This window comes from Scaptodrosophila lebanonensis, unplaced genomic scaffold (genome assembly GCF_003285725.1).
Source record: "Scaptodrosophila lebanonensis strain 11010-0011.00,11010-0021.00 unplaced genomic scaffold, SlebRS2 tig00001412-arrow-pilon, whole genome shotgun sequence".
NCBI lineage: Eukaryota > Metazoa > Arthropoda > Insecta > Diptera > Drosophilidae > Scaptodrosophila > Scaptodrosophila lebanonensis.
In genome coordinates, this window is record NW_022060739.1 from 6,932,358 (window position 1) to 6,954,978 (window position 22,621).

A 22,621-nucleotide genomic window follows, 5' to 3' on the forward strand; every position below is an offset into this window, starting at 1 on the left:
TATAAAATAAAGATATTTAATAATACAACGTTATAATTTCAACTTAAAAGATAAAAAATCCTCATTTATCTTCCCCATTTAAGCCTTTTATTGTTTTGACTTTTCAAAATACATACTCTATAGCTAAATCGAATTTTCTCTTACTTAGTTCTCAGTGAAACTTGATTTTTGCTTAATTATTTGTTTAATACCAAAAGAAATGCATTTTTGGTTTAGCTTTAAGCCTTGCACAATGCTAGTTGAAATGCTATTTTTCCAGAATTTATTATTTATTTTTATGTAAATGACAATTGTTCAGCAAATATATTAAATTTTTCATTTCCCTTCTTTTTCCTTAATGCGAAATGTAATTAATTTAATTGCTTCTGCCGCTGTTCTGCTTCTTCAAATACAGCCACAAAATCGTGTTCTGTCTTCTATCCTGGTCCTCAAACAATAAATATTTTCTTACAGCCTGACATGTCGGCCAGATGTCGTGACATAGTATGAAGATATATGTGCATATATATAGCATGTCTACATGTGTAATTTTGCAATGAGAAAATCGTTTTATAATTCCCAAACCAACACACACACACCCCCTCACAGAGGGAGAGACACACATTTGGGAATCAAATGCGGCACACGAGCGTGGAAAGCGAAGGTTGTTTACAAAGCAAATATTGTTTTTAAATCCCATATTAAATAAACATTTTGCTCGTTTGGGGCCAGGAGGCAGGCAACAACAAAAGGCCAAGCAATGTGTCAACGTGTGGGTATTTGGATTTTTCCAGACAGCACCGACGTCCTGCTGCAAGCTGCAAGGAATATTTGTACGTGTGTGTATGTGTGTGTGTTTATTCCTTCATGGCAGACGCGTCGCCGCCATTTTTGTTATCACGCAACAGTTTAACACTCAATGCGGAATAGCGTTGACAAAGCGTATCAGTGTCAAAGCGGTGGCGTAGGGTATTCAGAAGACTTGTCCTCGCTCCAATTCATCAACTCAACGCCAAGGATAATGCTTGCACTGCACAATGGGTTGGATATTCAAAATATTGGATAATATTTGACATCAAATTTAGCGCAATAATCGAATGTATAAATGGATATATTTCTTCCATTCATCTGTTTTCTATTTTTTGTTGTATTCGTTCGAACAAATGAAATGTTGTTCGTAGAACTTAATGCCATCTGAAACATCTGGTTAGAATCATTTAGCTTGCAATTATGTGCAAACATTTGTACGTATGTATGTAAGAGGCAGCAAAGTAAAAGTAGACATATTTATGTTAAAGCCCATTCACCATTTAGATTTGTATCGTTACTGTTTTCAAACTATGTTATCCTGGTATTGATGTTTTTAACTGCTTTTGAGTAGATCTCTTTTGGTTGTTGAATATCTTGCTAAATAAATGATCATCCTTTATCAACTGACACTTTGAAATCGTCGTTATCTTCCGTAATGTTATCCCTGTTCCGATTTCTAATGTCATCTCATCTCATGCTGATGTTAAGATTATTACTTACCTTCAACATCAACCATTTAATTTATTCAATTTATTTATTAAAATCAGATTATTATTATTATTTGTTATATTATTCCATGCTTTTATAAGAAAAGATAGCGGCAGTTCATCCCACACTCATTTAATTTCATTCCACTTCCTAACTTCAATCGGTTTGAAATTTTGTAGAAAAGTTAGCTGAAAATTTAAATTCCTCGAGCGGCATGCTGTTTACCGAGCGATGAACTTTTACTATAGTTATCTCTTTTGAGATTTTACTGTATATAAGTATGTTATTCAAAAAAATTATATAATGCAAGCAGAATTGTCTAGACATTAGTAAAATGTATTTCTTTGTTCTTAACATATCCCTTTATTTTTAGAAAAATTAATTTCCTTCTAGAACTTCACTTTACCATAAAAATAAGACAACAACTTCCAATTGAGAGGCAGTTTTTGGAATTTCCTTTTCTCCACCTCTGTTTGCAATCCGTCCCACTGTGCCGAGCATTTAACTGATTTGCATAAAGCTGTTTACGCTGAGCTTAGAGACATGTGAAAAATATGAGTTGGCATTCAAACATTTGTGTGTGTGTGTTTTTTTTTTTTTTTGGGTCAGCTTTAAAGCGAATGTCAACGCCTCACTGCAGGGTTAAGGATGTTGCCAAGCCACAGTGTCGTGCTCGAGCAATTTAAGGCTCACACACACACACAAACAGACATGCTGACAGCGTCCAAAAAACCAGTTGCCAGCACATCCGACGCGTCGGTTCTCTGCGGGTTAGAAGCGGTTAAAGCCGCCTTCAGAACACAAAATCGGAGCCGCCAGCCAATAGGCAGGTGTAATTCAATAAGAGACGTCTCCGTCTCCGTGTTAAGCATAACTTTTGTTTTTCAAAATAAAGAAACGCACTAATTGTAGCTAAGAAGAAGCTGTTGGTAGCTGGCGCGTTCAAAAACGCGCGCAAAACGCGCCAAGCAAAAACGCCGGTGTTGTTTGTGAAACTTTTTATTTCATTTCATTGTGTTTTTTGTTGTTTTTGGTTTGTTTTATTTAAATACTTATTAAAATTGTTGTTTTTGTTTTTGTTGCTGCGTGCTAGCATCTGCGTGTTGTTGTTCTTGTTTGTATTTTTTTTTTTGCGATTTTTCGTTTTGCTAAGTGAAGTTTTGCCATTTTTTTGTGTGATTTTTTTCCATGGTTGTTGTTCATTACGTTGTTGTTGTTGTTGTTGTTGTCATGTAAAAAGTGCCTGGCCCGGCAGCTAACTTGATGCATATATGTGTGTATATATGTATGTATGTATGTACGAGTATGTGCATTGTTTATGTCAATAAATTTGCAGTTAGGAATGAAAAAATGCCATCAAATTACAAATTACAGTTACAAATTACAAAGAGCTTTGTATGTGTGTGTGAGAGAGAGAGAGAGATAGAGAGCGTGGGAGAGTAGCTGTGTATGTGTGTGTGTGAGTCTGTGTGTGTGTGTTGTTATTGTGAATGGGCCATCTATTTACAATAGTATTTGTCCTCATAGCGTTGACAATAATCGCAGATCAGCTGACAGCAGCGTCCGTTATTGAAGCGGCAGCGGCATTTCTCCACCTGCTTGAAGACGCGAGTGGTGTAGCCACGCCCACAGCAGAGATTCGCGCAATTGTCCGGATGCAGACACTGGCGATCCTTGGTGACCGAACAGTAGGTGGGCGAGGTCTCCAAATAGTAGAGAGTCGTGTACTGCGACTGCTGTTGCTATTAGTGGGAGAGAAGAACGGAGAGAGAGTGAGATAAGAGAGGGAGTGAGATAAGAGAGGATGTGAGATAAGAGAGGGAGTTAGATCACAGAGGGAAAGTGAGATAAGAGAGAGATAAGAGAGAGAGAGAGTAAGATAAGAGGGAGATAGAGTGAGATAAGAGAGGGAGTGAGATAAGAGAGGGAGTAAGTTAAGAGAGGGAGTGAGATAAGAGAGGGAGAGTGAGATAAGAGTGAGATAAGAGAGGGAGTGAGAGAAGAGCGCGAGTGAGATAAGAGGCGGAGTGAAATAAGAGAGGGAGATGAGAGAGAGTAAGATAAGAGGGAGAGAGAGTGAAATAAGAGAGGGAGTGAGATAAGAGAGAGAGTGAGATAAGAGGCGGAGTGAGATAAGGTAGGGAGATGAGAGAGAGAGAGAGAGAGGGAGTGAGATAAGATAGAAAGTGAGATAAGAGAGGGAGTGAGATAAGAGAGGAAGTGATATAAGAGAGGGAGTGAGATGAGAGAGGGAGTGAAATTAAAGAGAGGGAGTGAGTTAAGAAAGGGAGATGAGAGAGAGAGGGAGTGAGAGAAGAGAAGGAGTGACATAAGTGAGGTAGTGAGATAAGAGAGAGAGAGAGTGAGATAAGAGAGATATAGTTAGATAAGAGAGAGAGTGAGATAAGAGAGGGAGTAAGATAAGAGAGGGAGTGAGATAAGAGAGGGAGTGACATAAGAGAGAGAGAGAGAGAGAGAGAGAGTAGGCTAAGAGAGAGAGAGTAGGCTAAGAGAGAGAGAGAGAGCTTTTGCTTTGAGCGCGCAGCTTACTCACTTTCTTGCGTCGCTGCTTCGGCTTTTTCATGCGACTTGAGGGCGCCTGCCTCATGGTTCGCTGATTGGGCGCCTTGCGTATGGCCTGATTGTATTTCTGACGCAACAGTGTGGCCGTGGCATTGAAATCGGCCAACTTCTTCCAGCAGGTCTTCAGAGAGCACGAACCAGAGACGCCATGGCATTTGCATTTATCCTTCATTAGCGTGGAAACGGCCTCGATGCCAACCTGCAAGCAAAAGGAGGAAGAGTTAATAGCAAACATATTTCCAAATTCATTTTAATTAGTTCTCAATCCCACCTCGGAGTCATGTTGCAATATCTCAGTCATTTCATCATTTTCGCCGCCACGCAATTCGAGAAAACTGCGCGTCACACGCTTGCCATGCTTCAGATTGTCGTTGCAGCCGCCCCACTGGAAGTCCTGATCGACACGATTCTGTTTGCGGGTGCCACACACACACTTGGTCATGCGTCCTTCGGCGCAGGCGCGCGCCACCGAATGGGTGAGGGCCGCGGCAGTCAGGGCATGCACGAAGGCCGTCTCCTTGTAGAGTTTCTTGAAGATGTTGCGCTTGCCGCGCGTCTCAATCGAGCAGTTCCAGCGATCGTAGCGAAATTGATCCTCACAGTGTGTGGTGGCCAGGCGACGGGCCTCGGCCAAGGTGCCCGGCAGTCCGTTCTCCTTGCGGCATTGATGGTTCTGGCGGCGAGTGGCGGGCATGTATTTGCAGGGACCACCCACCTGGCCCTGAGACGTGAAAACGGCCATAACAGTGTGTTCGGAGAGAAAGTGTTCGCTGTAAATAAATGGGGGAAAAATGTTGAATTATTTTTTATTTCTATTGAATATAATTTTTAATAAATGTTGCATTTGAATGAGCATTGTGTTGCTAAACATAGGTTCAAGTCTTTGCTAAAGGTGTTTAAAGACGTGGCTGTGGTGAATTTCTATTCCCATTAGCCATTCTATTTGAACGCTATCTTTTGTTGCACTAAAACACTAAACACTATTTTCAATCTTTAAAATTTTTGGTCAGCCTGAAGTCGTCAACATTGCAATATAAGTAGTATTTATTTAGAGAAAAATAACATTTCAAGCACATGTTGCTTTTAAAGTGTGTTCTTACACAAAGGGTTAAGTATTTGCTAAAGGGATTGTGGTGAATTGGTATTCACCTTTGTATGGAGAAGCAGAACAAAACTCCACCTAGCTGTGCAGTTTTGCATATTAGCCATTTTGTAGCAACCAGCTTTCATTGGAATTCACGAGGCGCGCAGAATTTGAATTCAAACAACGTTATTACGTGTTTTGGTTGTTTGTTGATTTACAGTAAGTTGAATTCCATATAAATAAACATTACACTTAAATATATATTTGGATTATCTAATTATATTAAATTTCTAGTATCTATGTATAAGAACATTTCACTTTTTATTGTAATTATACTTTTGTTTACGCCGTTATCATCATATTGCAAGAAGGTTCTGGTAGTGCCTATAAAGCAGAACTTTTAAGAGAAATGATGCCTGAGGAAACGCCTTTTAAAAATAGATACAAGTATGAATAGTAGTATCCTGCGAATACAGGGTATAAAAGTAGTTGTGCAAGGAATTGCAGCAATCATTATCAACGACCCAACTAGCTCATAATTCGAGGATACCGAAAATCTCAACTGATCTCTTAATCCCATCTTTCGCGTTAACAATTAACAAGTTCGAATTAGTTGGGATCGACTTACGAAAGGGAATGTTTTACTAACTTGGAAGCTCTGACTCAAGAAAGAATTTCAAAAAAATCTAAAAAAAAAACTAAAACAAAATTATTCAAATAATATATAATATATATATATATATATATATATAATATATAACTCATAGCAAAAAGAATAATAAAAAAATCAAAAAATATCATTCAAATAATAATGTCCAAACTCTGTTTATAATTTTACTTTTTTTATGAAATCATAGCAAAAAGAAGGGTGTGTGTGTTATTAAATGTATAATTGTTGTTTTATAGACGAAGAAGGAAATTAAAACACTAAACAAATGATTTAAGAGTGCCACAGAGAGTTTCTTGACAAAATAAAAACAAACAAACAAACAAACAACAAAAATCTGACACACCTACACACTCAGGTCCACTTGTCGGCTTCACGTATTAGCTTGCAACACAACGGTGTTTATCGTTTACCGTTAGAGAGAGAGAGAGAGAAAGAGAGAGAGAGGGAGAGGGAGAGGGAGAGAGAGACCCTATTAGAAGTTGCCACACTGGCTTGTCAATTACAGGGAATTGCCCGAATTTAGACAGAAATTTGTACACTCCCTAGTTGCTGGGCTGTTGGGTATTCTCTATTTATTTTCGCTTATTAGTTGCTGTAAAGAGACCGACCGACCGCTTCCTGCCCGACATCGGCCGTATATGGCGCAGCTAGTCTGAATTTTTGTTGCTGTTGCTGCTGTTGTTGTTGTTGCAGGAAATCTTAAATTCTCATAAAACTTGAGTGCATCGTAAATTGGCGTATGAGTAATGCGCACACAAACACACTCACACACACACACACACACACATATGTATATTTCACTATGTATGGCCATTTCCGTCTCCGCCCTGTATCTGATTTTGTGTGAATCTGAATCCGTATCTCCATCAGCGCTAATTCTCAGCTCATCTGTAGGTTTTTGATTTAAAATTGTTGCCGCTTTGCCACATTTGTTAATCATTTTTATGAGCGCCACAAATTCATGCAAATGTTCTCTACATGTTTCGCTTGTTATTGTTATTGTTGTTGCTGTTGTTTTTTGTGGGAAGAGTATGAAAAAGAAAAATCACACGCTCGCCTCTAATGTGAAATTAATTTGCCACATTTTTGCAATTACTTAATTAATTGAATGCCCAAATGTTTACAACTCAGCCTTTTTCAGTGTGTGTGTGTGTGTGTGTGTGTATCTGCGTTTTTCGTATAGCTGGTGAATTTTTATCTATTTAGCTCCTGCTGTTTTATTTCGTTATTTGACGCACTTTAGCGCTTGATTAAATGCGAAAAAGTTTCGCCAGAACCGCAGCGAATTGGGGAATCTGTCGGAGCGAGACATGAAAAGTAATTTGTGCTACAAATTATAAATCAGCCATTTTATAACATTAGAAGAAGGTCGTTAAACGACCTTGCAGCATTCAAATTTGTTTATTTTTAGAATAACACAACAATTTATTTATTTTATTTATTATTTTGTTAGAGAACAAAATATATTTAAAATGAATCCAAGTGTCTTCGGCTACAAATTGTTTGCTTGCTATTTGTCAATAGTGTTCGTATATTAGTTTCCGATTTGGAAAATGTTACAATTATTATAAAATTATCTTGTCTTTGAAATATATTTCAAGTTCTTCATCATTTTTTTTTTGGTTAAAATTTGGGTTGTTTTTCTGCAAATAGCGATTTGGGAAATTTCTAATTATAATAAAACTATCTTGTCTTTGAAATATAATTCAACTAGATCAGCATTTTTTGGCTAAAAATTGTGTTGAATTAAAATTTTTAATTTTACTGTTTCTGCAAATAGCGATTTGGCAAATTTCTTATTACAATAAAACTATCTTGTCTTTTAAATATATTTCAATTGGCTTAGCATTTTTTGGTTAAAAATTGTGTTGCATTAAAATTTTTATGGTTGTATATTTTTCCTGCAAATAGTTTTCATAAAACTTATCTACTATATATGGGGATGCTAATGGCGATCCACCGGATTAACAAAAATTGATTTATAACACCAGACCATTATCATTTAAAGAGCTGGCTGGATCTGAGCTAAAATCTCTATATACAAATCTCTATATATGTATATAAAAACGTTTGTCCTGATTAACTGACTGCCTGACTGATTGGCAATCACTCTAGGAATCAATCAGAACTGGGACACTGAAATTTGGAAACAAGTTTTCTTTCACGGTGAAAGTGAGCACTAAGAAGTGGTTTTCGGTTTTGGACAATTCCAACTCCAAAGGGGCGAAAACAGGCTCCAAAAATTGTATGAAAAATGTGAAATTTTCATTCGATTGGCTTCAAACTTGGTTTTTGTATTCTCTGAAAGAATCCAAAAAACACTGCATACTTGGTTTTTCACCATTTTTCCTGGGGCATACAAAATGGTATTTTTCCCATGGAAAAATTGGAACACAATCAACACCCCGCAGCCCAAACGGTAAGAGCTAGGAAGCTGAAATTTTGACACAAGTTGTCTTTTATGGTGGAGGTGATCACTAAGAAGGGGGGGTTTTTTTTTTTGTAAATTCTAGTTCCAAAGGAGGTAAAAAGAGCTCCAAAGTTTGTTTGAAAATACTGAATTTCTCCACCAATCAACTTCAAATTTGGTTTTTATAAACTATAAAAGAATATATAAGAAATTCATACTCAATTTCTTGTATGTGTTTGATAGGACTAATTTCTCGAGGTTTTGGCGGTGTACGCAATTGTTTATTCTTATAAAGGAGCCAATCTTTAAAGAGATACGTGGTGTGTTTCGGTAATTGGCCTGTTGAAACAAAAAAACATTTCGCCTCTAATCCCAGTTTTGACGCACTTTGTTCAAGATTTTCCTTCAAAATGTTTAAGAACAAATGCTTGTCCATTTTAGTGTCATTTTACATTTATTTTTTTCGTTTTATTTTACTCCAGATGAGGCTATTCATCCAATCACCATCATTCATTACCATATCATGCTTTACAGTTTGATTTATATTTTTTAAGTTTTTGGCTTCATTAGCCTTTCTCCACAATTGTTGTTCACCACCCAATTCACAAAATGTTGTATTTATATTCATCACTCCATACCATATTATTTCAAAGCTAAGCTGACTCATTTGCATATCTTTTTAGCATTTTATAGCCTCTAGAGGATGAACGGTATGATTATAGCTTTCGGAATGCTTCCTCCTGTACTTTGAGGGCTTATTTCTTGGGGTCTTCTTATACTTCACTTAATATTTGGCTTTTCTCTCTTGCGATTAGTTTTTTTTTGGAGGGCTAGAGCGAGACTTCACTGTACAATTTCCAGAGTTTCAATATAAAATTATTATTGTTTGAGCACTCAATGGAGGCCTACAAATTATTTTGCCAACAGCATTAATAATTTTTTAAGGATTATTTGACGGGTTTTAAGCGAAATTTCTCAACCATGAATAATGACTATTCCTTGACAAATTTGCAACAGCAATGATATTACAAATTATATATTAATTGCAATTAATAACAATTATTTTTATTGTAAATATATATATATATTTTTTTTGTTATCTTCTAAGAGTGCGTATTTAAGACTTGCGCACGCTCGTCTCTTTTGTTATTTTATTCTTGCAATAAAGAGCGGATTTACAGCTATGATTTTTGATTGATTGCCTTCACTTTTACTTTCGTCGAGAGAGCATTCTGCTTGCAGCTGCAATGCAAGGCTTAGTTTTTCTCGACCTGTTGAGCGCGTCGCGCCGTTTTTGTTTGGAGTTGCCGAAAACTCGGAGAAAATGTTTAATTAATAGTTTAAATATTTGCAAAAATGATGCAAAATCATGTGTACATATTAAGTTGTGTGTGAATGTATTTATTAATGCGAAAATGCCGCGCGATTAATGTGCTGCCTACATACATACATACATACTTATGTATGTATGTGTGTGTTCGTGATTTCAAATAAATTGCGCAGTGTCAGTCAATTTTTGTTTTTATTTTTTTCAAGTGTTTGTAAATGTGATTTAATTAAGTAAAGGTGTCCAATTTGAAAATAATGCTCAATTAAAGCGATCGCAATTAATCTGTTTGTAAATGTAAGTACGCAGCGATTTATATAAATGATTATTTTTTTGTATGTATATACATATGTATGTATGTATGTATGTACATGTGGCCTTTGTATTAGCAGACAAAACGTCACCACAACATAATAGAAAAAACAAGACTCAAAAAGAAAAGAACAAAACTCAATTTACAGAACTTGCTGTATTTTTTGTATAACAGTTTGCTAACTTGCCTACATTTGTATGTTGAGACTGTTATATGAAGACACACCAACTAGTTGGAGGGCACCCCCAATTGGCGTAAAGGACAAAGAGAGCGCAGTTAGATCAATCTCAAAAGTAAGAGAGCGTGCGAATTCTCTTTACAATTTGCATGGAAGGCGCAAATTTACTTAAAAAATAATTGGCAAGTTGTGGCGATTCCATTTGTCCGGTTTTTGCACATTTTATTACTATTAATAGTTATAGCCATATATATAATATCCACCAGCAGCTCTCTCTGTATTTAATTTTTTGTTTTATTATTTCAATTTAGTTATATTCTATTCTTATTTTTAAATATTTTATTTATTAATTAATAAAATAACAATGAGAATTCATGATTTCAGATGCATGCAAAGAACGTTTGACGTTTGCTTTACTTTTCAAAGCATTTATGTATCTAAAATCGGATAATTTTGCAACAATTGGGAATGTTTTATATGGACACCAAATGAGGTTTGTTTTGATAAACACAAGTACGGGTAAGGTAAGTGCATGGCTTTCTAAAATTTTCAATTATTTTATCACTCTGATTTCTTGACATTTAAAAAATTCCTCATGCGCATTTTTGAAGTTCTGAAATTGGTGGCTGTACTTGTTCCCTATAAATCTTATTAAGCTTTCTTAGTATTATCAGAGAATAAATTCAATTATAGTATTCATATATATTAGTGTATTATCACAGTACTGGAATAGCATTCCAACCGAAGATGACATCTCCAGAGTTAGGTTCAACAATCAATAGCTGAATACAAAATAATTTCCAGAATGTAAAGTTAACTAAAGCTATTGTCAAACTTTTTATTAATTATTCCCTTGAAGAATCCCCTTCAATCAGTTAAGTTAAACATTTTTCAATAAATTCGATACATTTGTATTACCACAGCTTTAGAAATAGTGCTCTGGGAATTATTCAAATCATAATATAATAATGGCTAACAGATCTGAAATATAGTTGTCTTCTTCGGTTGGAGTGGTGAAAACCTCACATGTTGGCTACTTTGAATTGCTCTTTTAGAAAACTAACCAATTTTATTTTGCATATTTTTCCACAGTTTTTGTTATTGTTATTATTTGGTGTCTCAATCATTTCTAGCTTGAATCTATTTTTTTGTTACACTCACATAATCCTCATTAGTGTTGTTGTTGTTGTTGGTCTATTGTTCAGCTGACATGCGAGTGTGTGGGCTTTAGATTACTTACTTTGTTGGCAGCTGGGGACATATGTACGTACTATACATCTATATGTATATCGTACCACCGACTTGGCCGCCAAACAACATCTTCAATTACCGCTCAAAGCCCATGTAAGTCGGCATGTAAGCTTTGTTTTCGCTTCAGTTGTTGTTGCTGTTCTTCGCTTGTTGTTGTTGTTGCAAGTGCATTCAAAGCGCATTAGTCAAAGACCACCGCCCACACATGATACTGGCAATACAAGCTGTTCCCCCATCAAGCCCCATCCCCCCCTTAGCCAGCACCTGCCGTCACTTCATCGGACTAATGTGTGTCGTAGAAGTGGGCCCTAAGCTGACGATGTGGCAGAAGTAAAGGAAGGGGAACAGAAAGAGGAAGAGAGAGCAGTTGGGGGCAGAAGTGTGGCATAATCCTTTTGACAAAACGTTTACATGCCAAATGAAATACAATTAGCCGCTGTGGGCGTGGCCAGACAAAGAGGCTAAAACAATTATATGGCATGCACTTTAATTTCACAAATGCCCGCTGGTCTCTTATGCCTATTTGTACTCGTATCTTACAGATACAAAGTAGTTGAGGGCTATTAAAAAGCTGGCCGGCCACCGAGAGAGCAAAGCAAAGTGGCCTGTGGTGTTGTTGCCGCTTTTGTTGCTGCTGCTGCTGCTGCTGGACAGGCAGGCCAAACAAATTGATAGACAGACGGACAGACAGACAGACAGATAGATAGACAGACATATGTGTGCCAACAAACATGATGAGCACGAGCGAGAGAGCATGAGCGCCATAAAACAAAGTGTTGATGGATATTTTCCTTCTGCTGACTGATGACGACGACGACGACGCTCACGTGGACGTCTCAGTCGACAGCAGCAGCAGCAAAAGCAGCAGCGCTGTTCTTGCCCAGCAGCTCTCGGAACTAGTTCAGCAGAACGAGCTGCTAGCAGTCCCTAGGGAATACATGCTGGATGGTCAGTTTTTGAAATGCAAGTAGTACGGTTTAATTATTGACATAAATAATCAGCACGATTTAATTAAGTATGCGCTGTACACTGCAACAAATATAGTAGCCACGAGTTTAAAAATGTTCATTCGAACTGGATTGAATTTATGAAACGTAATGCAATTACATATCCCTAAAGTCATTTTTGTTTAAGGTTCGGGAGAGATTTTCTTAAATATAACATAAACAAGTAGAACCTTAATGTCTTGCCAGTTCCTCTTTATATTAGTTACCTCATTATCCTTACTATTCTCCTCCCTAAAATATATTGTGGAAAAACATTAGCCTCGAAAATTAATAAATTTTGTCAAATTTCACAAATTTGTCATGATATTTCAATAAAAACAATAAGAATTCTATACTACAATATAGTTTGGGATTAACTTTTCAAATCCTACTCGTAAAATAAAAAAAAAATTTCAAGTGTCGGACCGTATCTTACGGAATATACTATATAGATATATAGAGCTAATAAGATAATAAAAAATTTATTATTTGTATACATTTCAAATGGGGATACAAGGTATATTGTTTTTATTTTTTTTAACAAATAATTCTAACGTGAAATTGGAAAATGAAAAACGATTCGAGTACCGATAAATTATTGAATCGATGTTAAAATAAAGATATAATTTATCAGCCACCTTAGAAACTAAAAGTTTGTAAAAAACAAAGCAATAGCATTAGTAGTATTATAATTCAAACATACATACATAAGTACTTGTACATTGAAATGGCAACGAAATAAAAGCATCCATTGGCTTTCATACCGTAATGGATCAAAAGTGGTCATTAGATATCGACACATAATCCTTAGATCATTCGACAACAAGTGCACGTAAGTTTAGGGAAACTAAGTATCCATCTAATGTACACTATTATGCATTTTTCGTTTTAAAAATATCAACAGACCGCAATAGGGCGTTAAACTTTAAATTTATTACAGTGTAGAGCAGAGTAACAAGTTTGGCAAAAACTACAACCAATATGAACTAGTTCAGAGTTCGCAAGAGTGGCTTCTCTAAGAGGAATAACTGCAGAGCGTATAATTCCGCTAGATTAGTCTTTAGATATCGACAGAGCGTCCAAAGATGGTGTAGAGAAGAGTAACAATTTTGCCAAAAACTATAAATCAGCACGAACTAGTTCGAAGGGGTAGCAGTAAGAGCTGAATTCATAGACTATGGCTCGACTTCAAATGAATGCAAGCTTGGATGCAATCTAATCGCCCGCTTTTTTCTTCCTTTTTATTGATCTTTATAGCTATTGCAGTGCAGAGAAGAGTAACTAGTTCGTCAAAAACCATGAGCTAGTTCCAAGGTCGCTGTGTTGGCTCTTTTACGAGTAAGAGCGGCAGAGCTGCCCCTGCATTTGTACAGATTCATCAAATTTTCAGAAACGTAAAATAATCAACACACACACATACACATCAGAATATATACACACACACACAAGAGTACAAAATCACACACACACACACACACACACACACACACACACACACACACACACACACTAATAATTCCCTTTGTAGCAAAGCAGAAAGCGTTTTATGGACTTAAAGTTTTAACTGCAACGCAGCAGCCAAAGAGCATAGCAAATGCGAAGCGAGTGCAGCCGAGTGTGTGATGGAGGTGGGGCGGGACGGAGGAGAGGGGATGGCCATTGCAGCTTTGATTTGAAAGTAGTTCGAAATTGAAATCGACACAAGGTATATAAAATCATTTTTAAGTAGCATATAAGCCGCCCGCCTCCCACTCCCCACACTCCTGACTGCTCATAGATTTTCTTTTTCATTTTTTATGAAGTTTTCCGACCATTTGCATTTTATTGCCAAAACATAAATGCAGCAGTTCGAACCGCACTTTATTTATAAAACTGATGCTGCTGTTGCTGCAGCTACCGATTTGTGGCCCACAACCACAACCACAACCAGAACCAGAGTGTAAAGATCTCCGGTACTATACGTATTGGGCTATCGGGTTGTTTGTTTGTTTTGTTTCGTTTCGTTTTGCCATAGCTGTCACATAATTTATACGCAAGAGTTCAATTAAACGCATTTGCAAGTGCAATCAAAGGCCCTTATTGGGCCCCCAATACAAAATTGAAATCTAATCGCATTGTTTCGTTATGGCTTTTCTGCCTTCCGGGCCCAATTCGATACGTGGTCAGTTCTTGCTGGCAAATTGCCAGTCAGAGTAGTGGGAGCAGAGCTCTTAATTGATTGACGCACTTAGTGCATCTTGCATTTCGAAAATGAATACGAAACTCTATTATTTATAATCTGAATTCATATATCATTTATATAATGATGACCTACAATCGATTTAGTGCTTTAGATTTTATGTTAAACAAGAATTTTTAAACTAAGGGATATACTTAATTGTAAATATTTGTTTTGCCTATATTTATAATAATTTCATTACAACTTTTCCAACACTGCAATATACAATATATATATTTAAACCATTTTTTTTGTTTATTATTTGAAATCAAATGATGGTCTTAATTTGAATATTTGAATTTTCGATAGTTAAGTTATTTGTGTTATCGCAGAAAACTTTCCAACACTGAAATGTACAGCTAACAATAATTTGACTACATTCTGTAGATGACTAGAATGCTCGGAAAAAGATATTTTTTCATTTACCTTTATTAGATAAAGGTTGAACTTGTCAAGAATTTAGGAAATATTTATCTGGGTATACCCTGTACTTCGACAGAAACAGGTCTAACGTCTTTCGGTATAAATAATAGTTCTCTTCAAAAATGTTTGGAGAAACTTTAGAAACTATACTATATTTATTTAAATTAAGAAACTCTTAAGAATATATAATTTATTTACACATATAAGTAAGGAAAAGATGTAGAAACCCTTAACGTGGAAAGAAGGATGCAGTTTCGATTAACCATATATTTTACCGACACAACTTAAGAATATAAAGATATTGTTTTCGCTGATCCAGTGATGATCGATGGTGGGCGATTGGAAAGAGAAATGAAACGATTAAACTCAAGGTGCAGAAAATTATGGCACTTAAGGTAGATTGTGTTTGTAAATGGATAATAAACAATAATATAAGTATTATAAAAAAATTCTGAAGCCCTTTTCAAAATGTGAATTCCTTATTTCCGTCCAACTTCATAATAATAATAATAACAAATAAACAGTCTTAAGTTGTTCGGCAACAGATGTTTGAGTCAAAGACACAAAATTTTGTACTTCCCCAAGTGATTCAAGTTGCATATGATAATTCTATAGTAAGCTTTTAATTCCTTACTCTCCACATAAATGCGCAAAAGGTTCAGCTGTGTGTTGCTCGCATATTGGCATCATTATTGCATTTCCAGTGCCGAAACGGATGGCTTTCTCTCCCCGGGAAACACCTGCAGCCAATGTGGCGAGACATGTTTTATGGGCCAGTCAGGAGAAACACTTAAAATGCGTTGTAAATATGCGCATAAGCCGCCAAATTGCAAGTGGCAGCAACAGTGGCAACACATTTGTTGACAGTCCAAAAGATTGCAGGCGGGATAACCGCAAGACAACAACAACAGCAATGACAACAAGCAGAAGCACCCCTGCTTGCCAGGGGGGTTGGCGCAGCAAACTCTAAATGCTGATGTATGAGCCACTGCCCGATTTCGACAGCGTTAAAACATAAAATATGCTGCCATTCATGAGCAAGACCCAACAACAGCAACAACAACAGCAACAACTACAACGCATTTGTGTCGCGTGAATAATGCGTGCAGCGGGGGTGGTGCCGGGGGGTGGTTGTTTGCGTTGGCATTGCAGCGGCGCTTCATCATAAAAAGCGCATCCTTTGCCAGCTGGATTTCAGCGTTAAAGATTATGGTCATCAATTTTGGCATCAACGGCGGCAGCGGCAGCGACGACGACGACAAACAGTTGTAACCGTAAACATTGTCAGACATCGTCACCAGGACCCAAACCCCCTTACATACATACATACATACATAGACAGTAGCAGCAGCAAAAACAACAACAAATGTGCCCCCAGAGAATTTTGAAAAACGGTAAGGAGGCATTTTTATGGCTCTGAGTGTGTGCGTTGCTCATAAAATTTGTGCAAGGGATTTGTTGGCTACAACAACAACAAGAAAGAGAATTTGGATTTTTAATAAAAGCTGCGGCAATGATTAAAAAACAAACAAAAACAACAACAACAGCAGTTATAATAACAGGAAGAAGAAGAAGAAGCATTGGCACAACTGCGCAGCAGCAACAGCAACAGCAGCCGGCAAATTGTTGCCCACCCACGACGCAGTTGTTGCAGAGAGCGAGTGTAAGAGGAAGAGAGTAAGTGAGAGAGAGAGAGAGAGAGTGGAGGGGGCCCACTTGCATACATTTCTAATGCGGCACAAAACTAACTGTAAAAATGCTTTTGTAAACACCGACACATGTTCGTTTTCCATTTCGTTTCACTGCCGTTTTCTTTTGTGTTTACAAACATCTCCCAGAGCACATCATTTAAAAGCAACTTTTTTGCAAAAAGTGCTTTTATTTAATTTAATTATTTATTTACTTAATTTGCCGACAATGGAGTACAAAAACCGTCAAACGTTTTAAAGGGAATTTGATAATTTTAATGTTTATAAAAGCAAATTGTGGACTAGGAAGTGATTTCTAGCCCATCTGAGCATCTATGTTCCAATTCCTAACTGGAATAATTTGTTAATTGGTATGACAGTAAAAGAGAAGAAACATTACAATTAAAATTAATCAACAATGAGGGTGTCTTTGTTTGTGTCGAAGGTATAAACGCTTCCCTTTGCCTTTCAACCAAAATATTAATCTTCATAAATAAAATAAAATAAATATTTCGTTTCAACTAGTTTTTATTATTATTTATTTCATGCACACCAATAATGAAAATATTTTGCTGATTCTTCTACTCCATTCCTCTTTACAATGTATATTTAACAGAAACAGAACTATTTGTTTTTATTATTATTCTTTTTTTATTATATTTTATTTATTGCCTCTTTCCAATGCACATTTAACAGAAACAGTTACAGAACCAATTAAATGACAAAGCAGCTTGTAAGAAATAATGAATTATATTTGTAGAAATTAAAACATATTTGAATTTACATCCTAAACTGGTTTTTAGAACCTGCTCTCTAAAGGCATTTGGAACCAATATAATTAATGAACAATGAGTATTAGCAAGAAATAGTAATAATAATAAAAAATATAATAAAATAATAATAATAATTGTAGAGCTAAATTAATGTAATAATTTAATATACATGTGTACATATATGTCACCAAAATGAATATAAATTAAAAATTATTTGGTGAAAATAGTCAGGACTATAAATATTCTGTTCTCAAAGCCGTCTAAAAGAGTGTTAGGAACTAATAAAAAGAATGCATAAATGAATGTTGTAAGTAACAATATATTTCCTATAATTAAATTCGACTTATCAATGTATAATGAAGACTTTCTAAAGCACCAGAGCTATTGATTAAAAAGTAATACTTGTTATTGCTTTTGTTCAGCTTGAATAATAATTCATTCACTATACAGGCAGGCATCCAAATTCCGATTCACGTATATATAAATGTGTACATAAGGTATTTCCATCTTGAAACATTTTTACGGCTTACTTAGCTGCTGTCGATTTTGTTGTTGTAGTTTCGCTTGTGGTTGCAACTTTGGCGGCAACGGCAGCGCCGTTTGTTTACTCAAAGCGCTTTTTTCGTGGCCAGCAAACACAACAAACCAGTGAGCGGCAACGCCAAAGTTTAATATTAAGCAGCATCAGCAGCGGCAGCAACTTTCAGCTTAGGCTGGCCAAAAATGCGATGTTGCTGCCGCAGTCGCTGCTGCTGCGTGTGTGCCATAAAAATGCAATAAAATATTTACGACACAATTCGCTTGCAACCCTCACACAACATACATACATACATACATACTGTACTCCCACACTTCACACCTTGCCATCGCCCTTGGCTTGACGTCGTGCTTCCTTCCTGCCTGATCGCCTGTTGTTGTTGTTGTTGTTGCTGCTGTGGCAGCAATTGTTGCCAGTGCGCCGCATCTGGTAAGCAATTTTTATGCGCCACATCGCGACCACTGCTGGCTGCATTCGATGGCATTATCGTTGCTCATTTAGCCACCGAGCGAGCGACGGACAGGCCGACAGACCGACCGAACGACTGATTCCCCGCATGCCTGCTGCCTCATGTTGCAGCTGCCGCATGTTGCTGCTGCTGCTGCTGCTGCTGCTGCTGCTCGCAGTGCGCCCGCTGTTTGTGTCGTCAACTTTTGCTTATGCTGCATAAATTTCTTCATACAATTTGCTCAACTGTGCGTCTTTTTATTGGGTTTTCATGCGTTTGACAGCTTCATTGTGGCTGGGCGCATAAAAATTGAAATGTAATTGCAAGTTGCAAATTGTCAACGGCAGCCGCAGCAACAACAACAGCAACTACTACTGGCGTCAGCTTGGACGCTTGTTATTGCTCATGTTGCTTGTTTCTGGCATTTTTTCGTTTAGGTTTATGACATCGTTCGCATATTGTAATGATATTCATTTTGATTGGCTTTGAATTACGCATACGCAGCGTGATCCAAGCGGGCAACCACAACTTTGTATGTTCAAGTTGAGCTTAAAACTATTTCTTAAAGCACCTATGCAGGCGATAGTCACAAATTTTCAATAAATGCAGATTTATTTTTAAATTGTTTAATACAAAGTGTTGGCTAAACGTTGAATCGAGTCTGCGGGAGAATCTTTTAAGTGCCAATATATAACATGATCTGTAGATTTATGTAAAGAAAATTGCTTGGCGGAGTACTATCTGTTTTATGTTTATTATTAATGCAGCATTAGGCAATAAAAATGGGTAACTTTTAATTCAAATTTGTATGTGTTGAAAATATATACGAATGCTTAATTTGTACATAAATATGTAATTTTTATTTTGCATTTAAAACGTGTTACTGCTTTAGTTTATACCATTTTTATAATATCAAATATAATTTTATATACTTTTTCTTTCCAAATGAATAATGAATTGGAATTTATGTTTTAGGTACTACATGCTTATTGATTTTGAAATCTTCAGAATTAGTGAGCTTTACGTTATAGTCAAGCAAAAGTTCATTAAATATGTTCTGTTGTACCTTGTATGTAGTTATTTGTTTATTTGAGTTACAGCTGAGTATGTCCTGCTCTACCTTTTAAGTACAATTAATTTTCTCACCTACTCCTAATCGGGCTTCCCTTCGCTCATTAAATGCATCTCTTATCAGCTGTATACTTATAAAGTTGTTGCTTTTCATTTAATTTAAAAATATGCTTATAATTTTTGGCGGTACCTAAACAGTTCATTCAACTATAAGACCATTGAGTTTTGTTTCACGTTCTTTGTAGCGAATACATATAAGACCACTATATATTGAGGAAAATCTCTCGGTAATAAATAAGTAGAGTTCTCAAATAGTTGCTCTAATCAGTTGTTTGTTCCTGTTAAAATTTTTCCTTCAAAATTTATGTTTAATTAACTCGACCAGAGAATAACCAGCCTTTATCTGTACAAATCTAAAGATTTAAAAATATGTTTCTTTATTTCTTTAGATTTTAACGAACTGGAAACTATTTGCTGTGAACAGGCATCTCAGTATTGCGTCTCTGTATTTATTTGCGATGCACATTTCTATTAATACTAAGTCGAACCATTTTGTTTTTTTTTAATTTTAGATATTTAATAGTAGTTTTTATACATTAATAGAAGATGTTTATTCACAGAACTTCTTTCAAAAACTAATAGAAATTAAAATTTGTTCTCCAATGCCCAACAAATGAAATAAATTTCAATTTCACCAACCAGTAAGTAAGGGGTATTTAAAAAACAATCAACCAAGTCGAAGGTTTTTTCATTGCCGTAAAAGCACATTCTAAGCTCCATAATGAAAGAAATTAAATTTAATACAAGAGAATAAATGAAATGAATTTTAAGAGCTAAGCTCTCGCTTTTAATTAGCGAATAATAATTAGAATGCATTAGAAATTCGCTTCATTGCTTAGCATTTAAAGCTGCTAGAAATGCTTTTTTATTTTTACAAATTCAGAACTTAACACACACACACACAGACAGATAGTATTTTCATCTCCATTTAGCTTTTCCCCCGCCACAGGGCCTTGCAACTTGGCAATGCTTCCGCTTTTGTCTGCCCCTCAGCAACAAATTGTTGCAATGCCCTGCAATGCTGCCCTCAACTTATTGTTGCATTAAATACGAATACATTGCCAAACTGTTTTTCAGCTAATATTAGAGACCATTGTTGTGTTGTTGTTATTGTTGTTGTTGTTGTCTGTCTTCTTCTTCTTTCGTTTATGCCGCATGTTGGCTGCCTTCGTTTCGTTTATGCTTCAGCGGCATTCCGGCAATTTGTCTGCATTTTTCTCGCCACTGCGTCCGCACGCCATTTTTACAACTATTTGTTAGTGTTGCCTCTTTTCCGCTATTGTTGTTCTTCTTGTTGTTGTTGTTGTTGTTGTTATTGTGGCTGTTGTGGTGTTTCAGAATTTATCAGGTAATTTTCAATGAGGAAATTGTCTGAGCATGTTGGACTCCATCCCTGCCTCCACGCCCCCCTCCTACAACTACAAGTAAATGCCAATAACTTGTACGCGTTTGCTCTCTTCCTCAAAAATTTACTTCTTTTGGGGGAGAGGGCTAGGGGCTAGGGGCTAATAAATTCATAAGATATGTATGTGTCCATTATGACAACGTGACATTTTCCTCATCTCTTGCCCCTCCTGCTGGAGTATTTATAGAAATGTCATAACATTTTCTGGCTGGTCTTTCGCCTCCTCCCGCCTTACAAGCGTAAGCAATTAAATTAAATTGTTGGAATTTAAGCAGCAGCATCAAAATTTACAACAAATATACTGCATTTAAATTAATTTTTCTTGTCTCTCGCTCGCTTTTTTTTGTTGTTGATAGGACTTTGCTTCATTTGGAGGCATCAACATTGTGCGTAAGCTGTGGCTGTAAAAGCCAACGTGCTATTAATGATTAATTTCTGTTGTTAGGGGCGATGTGGGGGAGTGTGGAGTGGCAGTGAAGTGGAGGTGGGGGAACATAAATGGCAGCATCTCATAAAAATTAAACATCAACGCAAACGCAATCAACATTAAAACTTAGTTTGGGTTTATGTGCCAAACGTGCGGAGTGGAGAGAGAGAGAGAGAAAGAGAGAGTGAAGGGGATTTCCCTTCGTCCTTAGCCCCCTTTGAATGCCACGTTTTAAGCGCATTTTTATTTGCTTTCGCATAAAAACACAACAACACAATGACAAGTAACGGTGTTTATATATTATATATACATAACATGTATATATATATATATATATACTTGTATATATATATACTTGTATATATATATATATGTGTGTGTGTGTGTTTGTTTATTTGACGCCCGATAAGCATTCCCCAGCAAGGCCCAAAATGCGTTTCGTACTTTTTCGCAAACGCATAAAATGCGTTTTTATGACCATGACGAAATTCAAACGCACCCAAACGTCCGTCCGTCCGTCCGTCCGTTCGTCCCAGGGCCTTGACTACCCAGTCGGGCGGATGCCACTTACCACACACTTACATTCCCATTCCCAATACATCAGCAGCTCATTTGAAGTATGGGTAATGGCTGGGTCGTTCGTACCTACATCATTCGAGCAAACTCGTAGTATGATGTATTAATGGACGGTCACGTAAAGCTCGTAAGATTTTTACAAGCAACCCTCGTGCCGCAGAAGAAGAAAACACAAACTCTGCACACTGCCACAATCTGCTATATTAGGTGAACCAAGCAATGCGTTTACTGAGTGGAAAAAAAACGATATGTGTAGAGTAATAAATCAAAAATTAACTCAACTCGACCATTTTTGGATCAAAAATTAATAGCGCATCTATTATTGTGAAGGAATAGAGGAGAAAGGAAAACTATATATGTAGTTTCAACAACTGAGAAGATATGGAAGGCAACGGATATGAATAAGTTATCCAAGTTGTATAGAAAATCAGATTGGTCTAATAATCAAAAAGTGTTGAAGTAAGAAGATATTTACTTCTTAGATTATCGCAAGATTTTAAGGAATCATCTATGTGAAGTTGAAAAATTAGTAGTTTGTGTGCAATAATTGAAAATACTTGTATATGTATAATATAAATAAGGTATTTAAGTTCCTAAGAAAATTCAGATTCGTTATGAGATATTGATACTAAAACGTCATCGTACTAAGCCATCGTGTTGAAGTAGAAGATATTTACTTCTTAGATTATCGCAAG

At 36.4% G+C, this 22,621-nt stretch overlaps 1 protein-coding gene across 1 annotated transcript in view; it reads right to left on the bottom strand.

Moving 5' to 3' along the window:
- Positions 1-2,656: 2,656 nt before the first annotated feature.
- Positions 2,657-22,621, bottom strand: part of LOC115631278 (protein Wnt-4) — a 39,649-nt gene continuing 19,684 nt past the window's right edge. The window contains exons 4-6 of the mRNA XM_030527992.1: positions 4,352-4,850; positions 4,052-4,279; positions 2,657-3,239 (exon numbers count right to left, since the gene is read on the bottom strand). Of these exons, the coding sequence (XP_030383852.1) occupies positions 2,997-3,239; positions 4,052-4,279; positions 4,352-4,850 (970 nt within the window). The 3' untranslated portion in view covers positions 2,657-2,996. The remainder of the gene's footprint in view (positions 3,240-4,051; positions 4,280-4,351; positions 4,851-22,621) is intronic.